This window comes from Nothoprocta perdicaria, unplaced genomic scaffold, assembly GCF_003342845.1.
Source record: "Nothoprocta perdicaria isolate Ctin4 unplaced genomic scaffold, notPer1 scaffold_11, whole genome shotgun sequence".
Taxonomy (NCBI): Eukaryota; Metazoa; Chordata; class Aves; order Tinamiformes; family Tinamidae; genus Nothoprocta; species Nothoprocta perdicaria.
This window is the reverse complement of record NW_020454205.1, coordinates 6,872,611-6,891,615: the sequence shown is the minus strand read 5'-3', so window position 1 is coordinate 6,891,615 and position 19,005 is coordinate 6,872,611. Positions and strand designations below refer to the sequence as shown.

Genomic DNA, 19,005 nt, shown 5'->3' with positions numbered 1-19,005 from the left:
AAGCCCAATCCCTGACACAGCTCCCATCTGCTCTCTCTCCTTCAGGGCAAGGAAGCTTTCCATGTTATTCAGGTTCTTAACATTTAATCAAGCTAAAAATTTAAATAACAGTTGCACTTTCCCCCCTGCTCAGTACTTATTCAAGTTTTGGGTGTTTGCTAAGAACAGCATAGGAGCTATCACTAACAACTGCATCAAAAGAACAGTTTCTTTTAAATAGACCAGCCTATTCATAAGCACTCAGAAGCATGAAGAGTACTCATGCTCAGACTTAATGCACTACTGTAAAATAAAAAAGAATTTATTTTAAGGCAAGGTCGCCACAATCCTAATTTCCATAGCGGGCTTTGTCCTTAGTCTTCAAACACATCCTCATTCGCTGTGGTTGTGCAAGGTAAATAAAGAACGGGCCATTAAAGTTTTAGTAGCTTAGCAACAGTGCATTATGCGAGCCCCCTTCTCCAAGCTCCAATTTGCAGCTTTCAATCAAGCAGATATTTCTCATAGCAGGTACAGGGGTCTGGATCAACAGAGGCCAGTACTGCTCTTCATTTTGATTGAAGTTGCAGCACTCGGGCTGCGGAGCTTCCCCTCTTCCCTGCTTCCCACCAAATCTGCAGTTGGGGGAGAAACCAGCTCCAAGGGCTCTTTGCACGGCCTGTTTTGTGTCTCTGCTTTCTTCTCAAATTGCCAGCATCTTAGCACGTTATTTAAATACATATTCCCAACTCAGCCTAGATCCGTGGAGACGAGAGGAGCAAATACTGATGGTATTAAATAACAATACCTGTATGGCTGCAGGAAAGCTGACTAAAACAGCTAGCACTACAAGTCATTTACAGTTTGTAATGGGACTTTAATGTTTGCCCCACATATTGCACAGAACTTGATCATCGCGGGACACTGAGTGCCCAAGCACTGGGCCACCCCACCAGGGAAAACTGCATCCATCTTTTTATCTACAAAATTCCCCATCACTCCCCTTTGTACCGTTTTAACTGCCCAGTCTTAGGCCTTTACATGACACTGTTTTGAGATTCTGGTCAGTTCTCCAAAACCAGAGGAAATAGCGGTATTTTTTCCCTCCCCCATACTAGAGATTCTTTGTCTCGAGCAACAGGTATCTGTGCTGCCAGCCAGTGAATGCAGCAACGAGTGAAGACAAGTAGGCTGCTTTTACACAGACTAAGTCATTTCAAAACCCACCCAGATCCTCAAGTCCTTTCTATAAGGCTAAACAGAAAGATAATCGTCAAAATGAGTAACTCGTTTCTGAATTTTTAGTAACACGGAAACAAAAGAATTAACTTATCCTTTCCATCAAAACCCAACACGCTTCAGAATTCAGAAGAGAAAGTCAGTCACTCAAGGCCATAAAACCAGAGTTCTCTTTGAATCAGGAACTCATCACCAAGCAGGATCTCCCTTTCTCAGAGCTTTGGCTCTAAACCACCTTTGAGTCTCGGTTCTCACCAGCAAACCTGCACAAGAGCTGCTTGAGGCATCTTTCACCCAAGTGCTTCTCACTCGTTGGTACCACCATCCTGCTTCAAGGGGCAATTTGCCCCAGGTAACTGTATAAGGTACCCAGAGCAATTGCTGGGCTATGAAATCTATTCACTGCAAGATATACAAACGGACCCAAAATCCCCTCAGGCTTTCTGCTTTCTTCAAGGTCATAAGAACCACTCATCATGTGAGGATTGGATATGAAACACCAACCAGTAAGTGGTGTTAATTAACACTTGCAGACCTTGATCAGTTTGGAGAGTGCAATAACTTTTGAGTTGCTAGTGTACCAATACATGTACAATTCAGTCTTTCCAGTAGCTATCATTTTTCTCACTTCATAAGATTTCTCGTGGAGAAATAATGAGATTCCAGCAGAAACCTGAAGTGTGCAGTGTTATTTCTAATACTTTGTCTAGACTCTGCATGGTCAGCCCAAAGCATTCTTGTAAACTGCACAGCACCAGTGATTCCAGTTTCCTCCTTTACAGTTTCTACAGACAAATGGAGGCATTATTAGGAATGTCTATTACGGGAACCCAACTATAATCTAGTCTTGCCCTACTAAGCTGCTAGTTGCCAGCCCCTGAACACTTACCTGAACACTTCTGTGACAGGCTGAAACCAAGCTCAGCTCATACCCCAGAGAGATGAGCTAAGGGAAAACAGCCACGCTGCTCGGGGCTTTAAATGGGCATTACAGAGCTCAGCAGGCTGAAGAGGAACAGTGTCGTAGGAGCAAGTCCTTAACACACAAGGATTGCGCAAGGCACAATTAGTTTTATGTCAAGGCTAAACAACATCTGTGTTATTAGAATCAGGTGAAACACAAGGACCCCAATCTTGTAACATCCTGGTTCCAGCTGCATCTGAAAGCAGGAAAGAAGCTGTCTCTTGATAAACAGATCACACTGACCCGTGCAACTTTCTCATTTCCTCCCATCTGCCACTGATCCCTGTTTCTGGGCAGCAAATGACCCAAGGAGGTGCTTGGAGAACAGATGCTGTCCACAGATCTTCCAAACGCTACTTTTCCAAACACCCATGAGTGTGCAGCCTATTTCCCGAAGAGGTTAATGCTTTAAAACGCCAACTGACAGGCTTGTCAACAGAATAATGCTTAAAATCTTGGCTGTGAAGGGAACTCAAAGGCAATGGAAGAGTTCAGATCTAATCAGGATTCTGCCAATACAGTGCCAGATTCTCCTAAGCTTCCTCAAGGGCTGCCAGCCTGGAGTCCCCAGTCCAGAGCAGAGCACTCATGGTTCTTCAAAAATTAAGCCCAGTAACAGTGCTGGATTCAGCTCCATTTCCCATCTATATCTAAAGTCACTGAAAATCTCTCCCTCTCACAAGCAAATTCCAGAGGCAACTAAGAACCAGCAGCTTACAGGAGGAATGTAACCAAGTTCCTTTCTAAAGGCATTTTGGGGACACAGATGGAATGTTTACATTGATGGTCCCTGGAAAACAGAGATTTCCATTTGGGACTGTACACACACCGGTGTCCTTGGGAGCACAGCCACTTGTGCCTCATCCCTTGGGAGAGCAGGAAGCGCCACTCGAGTGCTCATGTGAGTGCCACAGAGAAAGGACAGAAAGCCCTGGCCTGGGCCCATTTCCAAAGGCAGATGCAATGAGGAAGCAGCTTCAATACTGAGGCTCTCTGTAGTAGATTCCCACCAACACCTGAGCAGGAAAAAAGATGAGACAGATACTGGGTCTGTGCTGCCTTTGCAGAGCTGTGGTGCAGGAGAAGGTTCCTGACAGGCCACAGGAAAGGCTGGGTCCATTTCCCCCATGCTGAATCAAGCCACCAACCCCAACACTGGCTCAGTTCTAGCAATAAGTTCACAACAATAAAGCCTCGTCGCTGGCACTAACCAGCACGAGAGGAGGGTTCCAGCACGGGGACGAGCTCCCTTCTTTGGGGAACACTCAGCTTTAGAAACTAGAGTCCCTTGGGGAGCTCTTGCTGCCGCTGCTCTCCCCTCCTCAGCCTTTTCAGAAACCACAAAGTAAAACGCAGCCTACCAAGCTGCAGGACTGGGGTGATACAATTAAGTTATGAACAGCACCATAATGAAAATGTATCCAAATCATCCTTATGTCCAATAACTGCCTGAAAAATAAACCCCCCTTCCCATTTCTCAAGCTCAGTTGCTCTCCAAAATTATCCCCCTCAACAGCTTAAATAGGTTTAGCTAATTATGAACTTACTGGAAGAACCCTCATAGTCTTTTATTGCTTTACAGAAAATTCTAATAAGCATTTCTGCTACCCAAGGCCAGCATCGTGGTGATTCAGAAGCCCCTGACTAAACTCCGGCCACATGATCCGCACCCAAGTGAGCGGTAGCGCTTCCAAGTTCAGGATTCGGCCTAAAACATCTGTGCCACAGAGCACCCCTCTTATGCTAGAGGCTCCTGGATCTCTGCACCAAGGAATTTCATAGGCTCCTGGATCTCTGCACCAAGGAATTTCATAGGCTCCATGCCAGAATTCCCTGCACATCATAACCAGTCTATCAGCAAAGCATGGGGTTAAGCTACTTCTCTACATTCACAGCTGCTCTGCTTGCCAAGAGAAGAGCTCGGGCGCCGGGGACTTGCTTGCTGGGCAGAGCACTATGCCATGGCTGCAATTCAAAGTCTTACAAGTTTTTCCCTCCGCTTTAATTATGGATTTTTGCACCTCTGTTTCTCTTTCTAGTGCACAGGCTGAAGACAAATAAGAGGCAGAGGGGGAATTCCTCAGAGAACCAATGAACACAGATTTTTGGCAACTGCATAACCACAGAAGTTAAAGGATGCTGTTACAGAAATTACACTATAAATTATGCATTTTATAGCTTTAAAAACAGATGGTTTTTTTTTTTCCCCTGCAGGTTAAAGAAATTAGATAGAAAAGGCAGGCTCCGAGGCAGAGCTCTAATGACTTGCCAGTCTCGCCTGGTATTTTCACTCCCTGCTAACAGGCAGCTTCAGCAGCCCAGCAAGGGGCTGATGTAGATGTGTTGCACCCCAGCCTTGCTTAGGGGTGAAAAAGCACCTGCAATGCTGACATGCTCCTTTAAAGACACTGTCACCATCAATTTCCTTCCAGTCCTGCCCGGCAGAAAAACCGAGGCCTCAGCACTGCTGTCCCGATACCTGTGAATTTACATGTTTTCATTAATGACCTGTCCATACTTCAATCTACTGCTTTCTTCTCTTCAGAAACACATCTGCACAGTAATGCCACAACTTAGAAACCCCTAATTAACACTGAGCACCCAACTGTAACAAAACAGAGGAATTTTTCATTGCCACATTTTAGAATTAAAAAAGCCCCATTCTCCTTTCAACGTGTAATGAGTAGTTCCCCACAACAGAGCTCATCAGGTGAGTACCATAAACAGAAAATTTAAGAAGACAGAATGAATATATATTGCATAGGCTTCCCTTCTGTTTTAATTAACACCCAGCATTACTCCTAAGCTATTAAGCTGCTATTGCTGAAGAGGACTAAAAATCAGCCACCTGGGCGACGGGAATGTGACAGCCCAGTTTACTCGCATGAGAATAAGGATGTAGGCATTTTAAATTACCAGCTTTATATTTACAGCATGCGCATAAACACACACATAAGCTAATAAAATTGACCTGTACCACGGCTTGAAATTCTTCAGTGAGGTTAAGGGTAACTTAAAAATAATCACAGCTGCGTGAGCTTTAGCTACAACACCTACATACACTAATAGAAGTGCAACAATAAAGACGTATGATCCTATCCACTGTTTTGAAGAAAATAACCTGTAGGAGACTGTCCCACTAACTGGGCAGAGCAACAGGAGACTCAAAACAACCTCTCTTCTCACCAGTTTAATAAACCACTGAACTGCAAAGGTCTGAGCTCCTCAAGCTGTGTTATTTTTCTCTTTGTTACCAATTTCAAAATTAAAGAATCAAGTAGGATAGAAGGACTTGTGCAGCAAGCAGTATGGTCCTTTGTAGGGGGGACTGATGAAAAACAGCTCCCCGAAGCTACACTAGAGAGAAAAATTCTATCAGTAACAGAGTCCACCAGAAAAATATTGCTAAATGTTGCTTGCTTTCCTTGACCACTATTTTGAGGGGAGAACAGGACTTTTGGGAAAGCAGCAGGAAAATTCATAGCTGTTTCAGAAACGTGGCTATCCCCCCCTTGGCAGCAACTTAAAAAGAAATATAATACATATTCCACACAGCTATAGACTGTAAGAAAATATTACAGAAGTTATGAAGGCATCTTCTGAAACACAAACGCGTCTTTGTCACTTTGAGAAATGCAGCCTTTCTTTTCTACTCCACCACTAGTGTTAATGCTCTGTTCTCCAAGCTTAGTCTGGGAATTTGAACTATTAAAATTCCAAAAGTCTGCACCTCCTTTGTGTGTATATATAAAGTCATGTAAATAATGCTGTGACTGCAACTACAGCACATATATGCTGCTGTATTGAGGCTTGAGGCATCTAAACACAAGAGTCAAAGGTCTTCTCAGATGTTTCACTTGTATCCTCCCCTACTCATTCCTCAGCCCCTCTAACACGAGGGCTCTCAACTATCAACACTAAGAGCTGAAAACATCAGGGTGCAGAAAGGTTACAGAAGACTACCAAAAAATGTTGAAACTGAACCCAAATGAACCTTCATTCTTCCTATGGCTCCTACACCTAAATACTAGCGTATTACAATCTAAATGTTCACATGAGTTTTTTCCACATTCCAAGTTATCAGAACAGAGTGTCTGGAGTAATTCATGAGAATAAGACTTCTATCTTAACTGTTTCCCACTTTTGGGGCCAACCTTGCTCTTTTGATAGCTGAAGTCCAAAGTCTGTAGTCATCCTTATTGCATCTATCATCTACCATAGTCCATCTACCTTTTCTTGTTAGAATCTGAAATTTTAGTAAAATGAAGACATGAAACACTGGCCTTTTTTTCATGTTTGAAAAGAGCAGGTTGTCTGAAGCTTTCTTTTTTTTCCATAAAAAGACGTGGCAATTCTCTGAAACTGTTTGCTGACTATCTATTGAAATAGTTAAAATATTCAAGCAGCCTGAGAACAAGCAGAACTGGTAAAGTAGAAAGATGCCACTTTGAACATCCTGCACTATTTGTTCTAGAAAGGACACCAGAATCCAATATCAGAACTACAAGCACAATTTTGAAGGCCCCAGAAAAACAAAAGGCTTTTTTTTTTCATTTACCTATTTCTTTCATATATGTAAATCATTTTAATGAGAATAATCATTAAGTGCATGTCTTAAGGATAACAAGCAGACAAAAGGACCTCAGCCAAAAGGGAGATCTTAGTTTGCTCTTCCAATCAGCTTCTGTCAGAGGCTACAAACTCAGTGTTTTTTTCCTGCTTTCTTTTCTCTTTCTTTCTTCTTCCCTTAAGGACTCAAGGGAAGAGCTGCTTTCACCATGCTGGGATTCTTGAGGCTGCATTTGCAATACAGAGGAGTCTCAAGTAGGACACAGTACTGAATGTATTGAAAAACTGATGCAAACTCAACTGCAAACTCGGCTACCGAATAGGAAGCTACAGAGAAGATGGAGACAGACTCTTTTCAGAGGCGCTCAGCTATAAGATCAGAGGTAACAGACAAGGGGAATTCTGACCAGGTAAGAAAAAACATCCACATTGAAGATAATGAAACATTGGAACGGGGGAAATGCTGTCCTAAGATTTTCAAATGGCATCAACAAGGTCTGAACAACCTGATCCAACTTTAACACTATTTCAGGCCTGAGCAGGGGACTAGATGACCTCTGAAAGTCCCTTGCAACCAAGATTTTTCTATGATTCTAAGAAATTTTAGCAGCAGACAGAAGCTTTTCTCAGGCTCAGTGCCAAGCTCCCTTTGAAGTCCTATTACATGGAAAGGAAATACAAAATGACAACTATTAGACTAATGACAAATACTCACCACCATATTGTAGGCATCAGGAACTTCAATTTCAAACTGAAACTTTCCACCTTGGTAATAGCCCTCATCTAGTAAAACAAACAAAAGCCACAATACACATGGTTAAATAAAAGAAACAGATCTCATGTAATACAAAATACCTGTCATTAAGTAGCATTCAGTGGTAACTCCATGCATTTATTTAGATCTTTGTAATCTACTTACACCATAAAACTCTAATGTCATCTAGTAAAATTACACTTGAAAGCATGTTCATCATCCTATTTTTTGACTACCCCTTTCCTAAGAATATATGGCCAGATTTCTTGTTTTTCCATGTTCTTTTTTACTCTCTAACCAGATGAAAGCCAGTCTCTTCTCATTATTAATATCCCTTCCTAAAGGCCAACACTGAAGTCATTTGCCAACAATAACTACAGCAAGCAGAATGACATCTGAGTCATCCTCGAATACAATTCCAGCTAGTAAAATAAAGGTGTCTTCCTCCGCTCTCTAAAGGATCTCTTAGGATAAATGAGTGAAAAAGAGAAAAACTCATGCACCAAAAAAAGCAGAAAACTAGTTGTGTCTTGGTAACACCCCACTACTGCAACAGAGAGATCAGTTGGTCAAATAATTAGCACTGTACTGAGCTGTGTAGAAAGCATGTATGAAAATGCAATTCCCAATGTGCTGCTTTTCACCTCATTCTCCAAGTGTGAGCCTTATCTCTTACTGTGGAAATATCAAAGGTTATTCTTGCACTCACCACACTTCTGTTCCTCCAAGAGAGCCATGGCCCTCCAATTATCAGACTTCCTTCGAGCCCTAACTAGGGAGGAAGGGAAGAAAAGAACTAGAGCTGTCTCCCTTTCTAGAAGGAACTAAACTCCCGAGCCAGGCTCACAGGCAGCACAGTAAGAGTGAAATCACTGTCAGGTAAGGAATTCAAGTAGGAAGGGGCCCTGCAGCTGTAAGGTACCCCTAAAGGGCCAACTGCAGCTATCCAGGAACCAGACACTTTGCATCCAGCCAGATCAAGCATTAAAAACAACATATGAAATTGGGCACAGGTGGAGCAATACTGCAGCATGCTGAGGTGCCATGTGTAAGAGAACAAGCTTGTTTCTCTTAGCAGTAGTTACCATCCTGGATGACGTATCATCTTGGAAAACCTGCCTGCCTCCATCAACTTCAGATTCAATACCGAATTAGTCAAACTGCCAAATTCTAAAACACAAAGCCTGAAAATATCTGGCTGTACTTAACCGGAGATTGGGATAGGTAAGAGCCAACCTGAAACTCTGGAGACTTCTGTGCTCAGATGCCAAGACAACTCACAAAGGATGTGGAATGGGTCTGTCTGGCATGCAGACACTGTGCCTTTTTTTTTTTCTTTTCTTTTTTTTTTTTTTTTAAATTGAGGGACACAGGTAGGTACCCTGCCCACACCGAAGGTCACAGACACCCAAGAGATGCTCTAGTCCAAACCACTTCAGGCACTCTGCATCTCCAGATCATGCACCATCAGCTATGGTGAAGATTTAAGGGTCACTAAGGCTTACCCTTACACACCAGTCTCTTCAATATTCGTTTTTTTAAATCAACATAAGAGTTCTGTAAAGCAGAACCCTACGGGGCTCGTGCTCCCAGCAGCCAGCACACGCTGTTCCCCCGCTTCCCCTGCACTCCGTACTGTGCTCCCAGAGGCTCCTAGCTGATGCTCACACCATCACAAGCCTGCAGCCTGCTCCTCTTCCCCTTGCAACCTCTCACCGGCTGACCTGCCCAGGAAAAAAGAGAGAATTGCTCCACTAAATAACAAATTCTCACTTCTGTGACACTGGGGAACATGGTGTGATTAGGTGTCTCCCAGGAACCTCTGTGTGGGCCAGAGATTCAGAGCACTGAGCATCAACATGAATTTTTGGTTCTGACAGTAGCACAGGCAGAAAAAAAAAAGAAAAGAAAAAAAAGCTGTTTTTCTCCATCCCACATGGTAACATTTGCAGCTGTCTCCACAATGAGCTACTGATTTCTAGCACCTCACTCAGATCTTTAGCCATCCTATATACATGTGGGAAATTGCCATCCTTGGCCATCCATCTACCTTTAACAGTCTGCCCAGCAGAGACAGGGACATGCTCCATTTCAACCCAATGCAAATTTGGAGGAGGTTTCATTAAGCAGTTTTGTCAGGCAATATACACTTTGCCAGAAAGGAAGTACAGATACAGAGAGAGAAAAAAGGCAGGGAGATGCCTATCAATGTAGGCATCCACACATGCCATATGCCAAAGAAAACCCTCATATTTAAACAATTGTAATACAGTTGTCCAAAAGAAATTGAGACGAGAGTGTGGCCAAGACCTCAGCCTGCTGCTAGCCACGCAGCAAGGGGAAGAGCCAGGCTCCCATCTCGCCGCATGCCAAGGCGCAGGGGCCAGCCCCTCCGCACCGCACAGGAGTGTTACAGCAGGCAAGCAAGGACAGCAAGACCACGGTGACATCTCTCAAGAGAGGTACAGAAGAGCAAGCAGTGGCTCTTCACTAGCTCCGTGTGCGGAAGCAGGAGAAGGGGGTGCTCAAGGCAGCCCCCCTTCTCCCCAGCTCTGGTAGGACTTCATTGTTCACCAACTGGAGATGGGACATGGCCCAGAGGCTCTCTGGGCCTCTTCTGGAGAAAAGAGAGCAAAAACAAACACACACTCCCCTCTACCAGAGCCAAACAAATCTCCTACAGAAGCTCTGGGATGAACTGATATACAAATCTTAAACAATCCCCAAAGTCAGGGAAGAGGCAGGACCAGGCAGTGAAAAAATACCCCTTCTGTCAGCAAAACACAATCTTAAACGCCCAAGTGTATTATAGCCACATGCAATATTTTATATATTTTTTAATCAATTTTATTATGTTCTGCATAAGGCTGGAATATCACTGAAAATCTCAGAACACTTTGGACTCTGCATCCTACCTGCAGGTATTTTTCATGCACTACACAACTAATGCCCCCTGCCTCAAACACCGATTAATACTCCTCGTCTTGTATTACATTTGCTATCTCTTCATTTCATGTTCCTGGTTTACCTTGGCATCAATTGATGTTAACATTAATAAAAAAAATGCTTTGGACATCCTGTTTTTTCCTGTTACCAGTTAGGAGACATTACCAAATGCAAAGCATCCCTTCCTCCCCCTTTTCAGACTCCTCCCTGTATGTTTATAAATCTCTAAAGAAACAAAGCAGGCAACTCAGCACCAATCACTCACATTCATATTAAAAATTCACATCCCTGGAAAGCCCAGCACCTGTCCAGAAATCAGGCAATACATTAACCAGACTGCGAGCCTTCACGATGAAGCATCTTATGGCCTCACAAATGAAATAATGCAGCTTTCCCATGTGGTTTTCTTCCCCTTTTTCCCACCTACAGTCATACTGGGATGAAAATCTACTATTTGTTACTCATGTGAAAATGTGTGATAAAAGCTGAAGTTTCAGCAAAGTTAGTAGTGAGGAAAGAGTTGTAAATAAAGCAGTCAGCTGAAATGGCTTTAGAGCATAACTCAAGCTGGCCACTGACACAGACTTGTGCAGGAAGGGACTAGGTAAGTGCCACTGCTCCAGTTTTCCTACTGCTTAAATTCAAGTCTTTAAGGCTACTAAATTCTACTACTTCCTCTTTATCCCTTTAAGTGAAAAGGCAAGATAAGAAGGACAGGGCACAGAGGAGGCACTTTGAGGGCAGCTACTCAAATATGCAGCATTGCAGTGCTCAGCCAAGCTCACCAGTATCTGCCCTGCCACAGCAAGCAGAACAGAAAAGCCTCTATATCAACACCCTCAAGATTAGGATGCAAAAACTAATCACACTATCCCACATTATCCCAACTGCCTGGGAACTATAGGGAAGACACATTCCCAACTGCCTGGGAATTATAGGGAAGACACATTAACTCCACACATTCTTCTAGCTTTCTTCATCTGCAAGCTATCCCCAAACTCCATTGCCTCCCAACCCATGTCATGCATCCAGTTCTGGATTCCAAATGTCGGTGTGGCCAGCAGACTCTGTGCCTGCCTTTCCACACCTTTCATTTTTCCTAGCTTTTATCTCCCATCCTACTGGTTACAATGTAAGAGGCAACTGGTGCCATAAGGACATTTTTTACAGGACAGAATTGGTTCAGACTACACAAGGAAGGAGCAGCTCCAGACAGCAGAGAACATCAGCAGCATCTGCCCCTGCAACAACTAGGTTTTACCGTCACAGGAACATGTAGGTTTTACCATCACAAGGGAGAAACCGAGTTTTTCCTGCTTTCTAGCAGGATCCTAACGCCTCCACTCAACACGCACTGCAAGCAGAGCTATCACATAAAGGAGCCTAAACTTCTCAGAGCACCAGTTTAAACAAATTTTATTATGCGAAACAAGCAGTCATCGTTGTCAAGATCTGCCACAAATCCTTTTTCATTTGACACTGCCTGTCAGACTAATCCTGTGATATAAATACAGCAAGGTTATGATGAGAAGCAGAGAACAAGGGAGCTGAAGCTTTATTCTACACCCCCAAAAAGGATTTCTGCTTGACATTGATGGTAAAGTTCACATCTCATTTAAGTTTCAAGAACCTAAAAAAAGGTTCTTTCATTATTCATTCACAACCAGCCAACACGACTGCATAAAACAGCCCCCAAGAAGAGACTTTGCCCATAAAAAGACATATTGGCACTGATCACATGTGGCATCATGTTATAAAGCAGGTTCAGCTGGTTCCTGCACAGTTCCCAACCAACAGCTACTGTGAGAAATTGCCCTGGTCTCAATTTGCATTCAGAGAACACAAGCTCTTGTGTTAATCAAAATATGAAATAACTTCAGCATGAAATACTTTAACAGCACAAGTTTGCAGCACAATACATACCACCACAGTTCCCATACTGTTACCAGCTTTTCTAAAGGATGCAAGCACTGCAATGGCAAATGATCCAACTGGGAACCCTAAGAATGGCGTCTACCAGCAGCTCCTCATGATGCAGAGTTTCAAACCTGCCTACCCAACTTACTAGAGAGCCCCCAGCAGCGAGTGCCAAAGGCGGCACCAAATATTCCCTGGCAGCAGCAGCCGGGCTGGGCACAGCGCTTGCTCTGCAATTGGAGAGCTGCAGAGCTATTTGGAAGCGCTCCCACAGGAGCCAGATGTACAAGCTGAGTTTCTAGAAGTAACTCAACTACTCAGCACTAGAGGGGATTCTGGGCACAAGAAAAAAATGCTGCTCTCTGATAAATGTGGAGATTCATGTAACAATGTTTAGATGTTACAACAGGTGCTTCTAGCTGAGATTTTTACTTATCTGAGTCAAAAAACCTGAAAACCACCTGGCTGCCTCTGCTATCCCAGAGAAAACCAGGGTTTAGCATACAAGAGAGCAAGACATTTGCAATAATCAAACTAATCAAAACTGCAGAGATTTTCTTGTTATGCATTATATCCTGCCTTCAGCAAGCTGTGCTAAGCTGCAGCTGATCACAAGACTCTGTACCTGAATTATGCACAGCTGAAAATAGATGTTTACTTCGGCCAGACTGCAACTGCAGAGACTTCAGCTGTGCAGCTATATTTAGAGTAACAACATGTTAATTAAGATCATCTCATTCCCAGGATCATCTCAGCAATGAAGCTAGCACAAAATCCATGCACTGTGAGGCCTTACACCACCTTGCTAAGCAACAGACTAAGAGACTAACTCATTATGTACTAAGGCACTTTGAAATTAATATAAAGCTACCACTGCTTCACATCTGAGACATTCTTGACTTGCATCAGGATGACCTTGCAAAGTCAAGTCATTTCTAAACTACAGGAAGGAATATCATATAAAAGAGCAAATAATTGGTTCTGATGAACAGAGTAGCATTCACCACATACATGGGAACATCTCCTCTACAGAATAAGGTGTTAGCAGTTCCATATTCCCACTTTCATTTTAGTTTGATTATACTGAATAGAGCATTTTCCTCCCTCATTTTTCCCATCAGAGAAGTTACATGAACAGGCATCTTGACTACCCAGAATTTCTTCTGCCAAGTGCTAGTTGATCCCAGGAAAGCAGTGACAAGAGTGACATCTAGTGCCCATTTAGTATCAAGAAACTGGATTTTTGGGAGCATTCCTATACACATGCTTGCATCCCTCAAGTTATTTGTAACAGAAGGTTGTTATTGGTACAGTTAAGACAGCACAAGTAATAACAATTCTGCTGTTAACAAACATCTACACAACATGCAGACCGACAGAAATCTGTAGGCAGTAAAGTGCTTGATCCCAGTAGCAGCTTGGACATTTTAGAGTGTGCTGCCTAAGTAAATGCTCGTGTTTAAACAGTGGCACAAAGCCTCTAAGATATAGCAGTGACAGGAGCTGTACCCAAAGTTTCAGTTCATCTTCCACAGAACTTCATCCACAAAACCCAATTTGGCATTCTAAAATTGATGAGAGCCTTAATTATACCTGCAACAAGCTCCATTTCAGATAACTATTAAGAAACTTACCTGGAAATAATGAATTCTGACAAAGCATTACTGCATCCTCATTTTTATTTAACAGCATTCCAATAGGAGCTCCACACTTAAAAGGTATTAGTAAAAAGCCTGATTTCCACGTTCAACATTCAAGGATAAAGACTCACACATATTTGATGTCTCCAAGCACACATGTATTTGAAGCTTTATGCCAACATTATATCTGTCATCTCTTTTTAACTCTACAGAATCAAACAACTGGTAGAAAAGAATAAATCTGCAACATAACAGGGCTGTAACACAGTAATTTCTAGGCATTGTCAAAGATTTTTTCCTCAGCAAACAAAACCATGAAAGCCAAAATTGGCTGAGAGGAAAAAAAATGTTCTCCAAGTGAGCAAGTAAGATGCACTTCCTAACTTCGCCTAATTTTAACCACTATTTTCAATGGAACTTGACTGTCAAAAATCCAACCTAGTTTCTTCCCTGCTGCTTCAGTCATTGCATTACATGCAGTTTTTTAAATACTATTGCCAAAATATTTTATTGGATTTTTGAGTAAAATCTTGGACTTCCGTTTGCTAACCAAAATCTCAAAACCAAAAACAAGTTTAGAAAGTTACCTGGGATTACAGTTAGCTGAAAGTAATGAAGCTTGTTCGGGTCAGGAAAATTCACTTTACATGTACCTGCAAGGAAAACAGGTCTGCATCAAACAATTTTATTTCCACCATTATTAAATCAATCATCTTTCCTATACTCCATACTTGTTCCCTAATTAACCCTTAGCATAAGAGCTTAATTAGCTGAAAAGTGCTCCCTTCCCACAGAGTTATCGCTCATCCCTCTTTACACCACCTCACCTGTACTAATGGCACTTCATTCCATGACCTGTGAGAATGAATTGCTAGTTAATTAGCTTAATACATTAAAACCAAGAATGAGTTTCAAAATCACATTAGGCTATCAGATCCTTATGCTGTCCCTTCAAAAAATTCTTAAAAAAATCATTTAATAATGGTAAATTCAGGGAGTTTTAGTATTAGAAAGAAAAAGAGAGGCCAATCTAGCACAGCTACATAGTTTGTTTTTTGTGGGTTTTTTTTTTTAATCCTTTAAAAAAAGAAGTTACCATTCTACCTGGCATCTGGAACATTTTAAATCCATCGGGCAACGCTTCTTTCTCAGAGCATCACAATCAGCCAGAAATTACTTGAATCTGATGAAGTGACCACTCCAGAACCAGCAGTGGACAGTGCAATTTCAGAGCCACTGCAGCTCCTACACTGCCTGCAGACTTGCACAACCATATGCCAGGAAAGCAAAGACATCACAGGCATGCCCAGCATTCCAGCTCGCCTGCTGAGAGGTATGCACAGCTACTATACATTTCTACCCTATGCAATCCTGAAGAGCTTCAAACTTGTTATCTCCACACATACTAAGTACTCGCCCTTTTCTACTCTGGGCTTCCAACATTGAACTGTTTTCCTTGAGCACCTTCCAAATGGAATGGAGAACTACCAGGACAAGCTCTCTTCATATGTGTTTTATGTCCGGTGTAAGCAATTGCACACTAAACTGGCGGAGCATCCTTGCAAACTAAACCCTGTTTGCATTCTCACACTGTAGGAGCTGAAGGACAATAATTAGAACACATATGAAGAGGACAACAATATCTGAGGTTGTCTGGGGCTGTAATGAAGCTAGTCAATGGCTTCCATCCAGCAGATACAACTCCACAACACAGCAGAACATTTACAACTGATGACACAAACCCTTCTGGGGCACAAAAACAGCCTTTCTTGAACACAGCGGAGTCAAGCTGGCACTGGAAGATGCCTATGTCCATGGACGCATTAGGATCCACATTAGGCAGCCTTTAGCTCCTGAATCTGGCAAGCTGGCTCTCCTTTTTGCCTTTGTCAAGAAAATAGACAACACTAGAGGTACAAACCACATCTGTGAGAAAAATATACTATAAAACTGGTGATGTCCACAAACTGTAGTAAAGTATTTGCATTGTAATAACACTGAGATACTTTTCTCTAACCTCCATTACCAACAGAAAATCTATGCAATAAAATTTAACAAAAAGCTAAAATAACTCAGTGTAAGCTTTCAGTAGGACTGTCCAAGAAAGATGAGGACAACCAAAGGAGGAGTAAGAACCTCTTCACGTCCTCCCTCTTTGAAGCTTCTATTCCATACTTTTGCTCCTATATTTTTCCATCAGGACCTCTAACTGAGAAGGAAGAATTGTTGGTTGAGACATAAGAACTCATCTGGATTTAAAAGTGCTTGCAAAAATGGAGACTTAAAAGACACAGCATGCAGAGATCTAAACCAAAAATGGTGAGCAAAGCTTCTCTCAGACTGGGAAGACTAGAAACACCTCGAGTGACCTGCCAGTATAACCAGGGAGAATATTCACTGCTTCCTTTTGAAGGATGAGTGTGCAGGCAAGACCGCACAGCGAGAACCTGCATACATACTCTGACTGCTGCTTATGCCTCTTCCCCTGCTTGGGAAGCATTTTGCACTACTCTGAAATAAGAACATGAAGCACAAGAAGCTACATGAAACAGGCAATGGGCTGTAAAGATGCCTCTAAGTTTACCATGCAATGACTTGTTTTGCTTGCCCATATGGATTGGAAAAATCACCCAGACACCAAAAGCTGCTGCCCTGGTGTATGCTTGAAGGCAAGCAAAGCTCAGCAACAACTCAGCTTTGCTGTCAACAACCCCTCTTAGAAAGAACTGCAGAGCCTTAGCAACTTCATTCCCTTCACAAGGCTTTTCATTTTGCTGCCCATTACTGAAATAGTTTCTCTCTCTCAAGCTACTGATCTCAAAGATCAAGAAATTAACTATTTATCCTCAGCTTCTGAAGTAACAGGTGATCTACCATGTAACTTCTAAAAATCTATTTTACTATTCCCTAAAATACTATTTTATTAAAGAGAACATTAGTAGCATCTGCTTGTAGCAAAAACAAACATTAAAGGCAGACTCCAGGGCTAAAAAGCACAGTATCTTTTTTTAAGAAATACAGATTATGTTTTTTAGCATTTATGACCATTCCCACTACTAATAAGCATTTCAGATTACATCTTACACGCATAATGAAAGCGCACTAGGTTGGTTTAATGGAATTCCTGAGAATTGAGTTACTCCTGTTTTGGAAGCTATGAGAGAAGGTAGGAGACAGGAGCAAGGTAACAAATATGCTCTTTAGCTGCCAGTAACTTTGTGGCCTGGTAAAAGAAGGAATCTCCCACACACCATCAGCTCATAAGGTAAACAAATAATCAATACAGCTTCCAAAGCACTAATAAGGGGCAACAAAGAAAACCCGCTTAAGCCTTTGCAGGGCTGGCAAAATTTGGTATGGCTTTCCTTAAGGAAAGGAGACAGCATGAACCATTCATACTTCAGAAGAAACAATCACATTGAGCAAAGCTTTTCTCCTCAAAACACATGCCATGAAATACTATACTTACAAGGTAAATTAGCTTCAAGTTCTGCAACCTCTGTTGAGAGAGAGAGAAAAAAATACTGTTATTTATGCAAGCATAAAGCCATTCCTGTGGTCTGAATTAGCAGATCTTGTAATTTAAACTACCAGGTAAATAAAATTTTACCCTAAAAAAACATAACTAAGAAGCATAGATTATTTACCTAGAAATTCCCCTCCAAGTCACACACCTTATCCAGTAATTCACTGCTGAAAAGGCTCATCTGTCCTACAGATAATGCAAATATACCCTGCTGTGATTAGAAGTTCAGTTCTGCCAAGTCTAAAGCACCAGGGCTTCTTGTGCACAGATGGTTGGTGCTCCAAGAGATGACCTTATCCAGCTCCCACACCAAGCTGGTCTACATAGTGGGGCTCTTCAGACACATAAGGCCCATAAAGCTCCCCTCTTTAGCAGATTACACAGTGACAAGATGGTCCCAGGCAAGGATGTCTCAAGTGTTTGGGATGCTCCATCCTCTCTCTGTATAATCTACTGAAACCCTGATGCATGGCTGCCCTAAGATTCCTACTCTGTGTCCTCTTCTTGCAGCCTTCATCAGCTTTCCCTCTCCCACTAACCCCTTCTCTGCTCTCCTGCGTAAGCCCATACTCATACCAGACATTGCTCTGCCTGGAAAAACAGCATTAGGAACACCAAAACAATGCAAAAAGATTAATATATGATATGAAAGAACCCTCATGATCATATTCACATCTCATATGATATTTATATATCCAACATCTGGCACAGCAGCCTGCACTTGTGTATCCCCATGCCTGCAGCGTGCTGCACCAAGTTAAAGTGCACGGAGGATCCCAGTAAACAGTATTGTGCTTTTTGTATTAAAATTTCACAACTCAACTGTAAAATTCTACATGTGGCAGCATTTGAGGACCTGCAATTGATTTAACCAAAAGCATGGTTCCAAGATACACACTCTACCGGGGAGCTGCTTAGGCTTAAAGTTTTCAGAGAGCAGTCTTCCCAACAGGCAAAAAAAAGTTTCAATATATGCCAGGGTTTTTACTTTCAGGAGCTAGGAGAGAAAGATAAATCACAATTCACAATTTTACCCAAGTATCTGTAAGCAAGGAAGCAGAAAGGAAGAACACAGTATTTGGAGCAGCTCAAAACGCTTCAACTGCCAACACAGATAGTAACCAACTATGCATTGCAGCTACACACCCACATCAGAATATGCTCCCTCCCCAGCCTGCCATCTTCATATTCACCAGCCTCAAGTATTGGGAGGAATTATCAACTCAACATTGCAACACATTGCAAGGGAAGTTCAGGACGAGGCCCTTTGATGGCTGTTGATTCTTTTTCCTTATTTCTCTTGCCAACAGTTTGACTTAACAAATCCCACCTGCTTTTTGCTAATCCTGAGCAAAGGGCAGGTGGGGGAAATGGAGAATGCAGGGAACCAAATCTGAGCAAAGGTGGCAGCAGCCCCGCTGAGTGGCTGCGTCACCTCCACAGCACTCAGCAGGAAGGTCGCTGCTCACAA

General features: G+C 42.4%; 1 protein-coding gene across 2 annotated transcripts in view; it reads right to left on the bottom strand.

Moving 5' to 3' along the window:
- UBE2F (ubiquitin conjugating enzyme E2 F (putative)) overlaps window positions 1-19,005 on the bottom strand; it is a 58,488-nt gene that overhangs the window by 31,044 nt on the left and 8,439 nt on the right. For both annotated transcript variants that reach the window (XM_026049044.1, XM_026049035.1), the window contains exons 3-5: window positions 17,478-17,507; window positions 14,596-14,661; window positions 7,467-7,534 (exon numbers count right to left, since the gene is read on the bottom strand). In XM_026049044.1, the coding sequence (XP_025904829.1) occupies window positions 7,467-7,534; window positions 14,596-14,661; window positions 17,478-17,507 (164 nt within the window). The remainder of the gene's footprint in view (window positions 1-7,466; window positions 7,535-14,595; window positions 14,662-17,477; window positions 17,508-19,005) is intronic.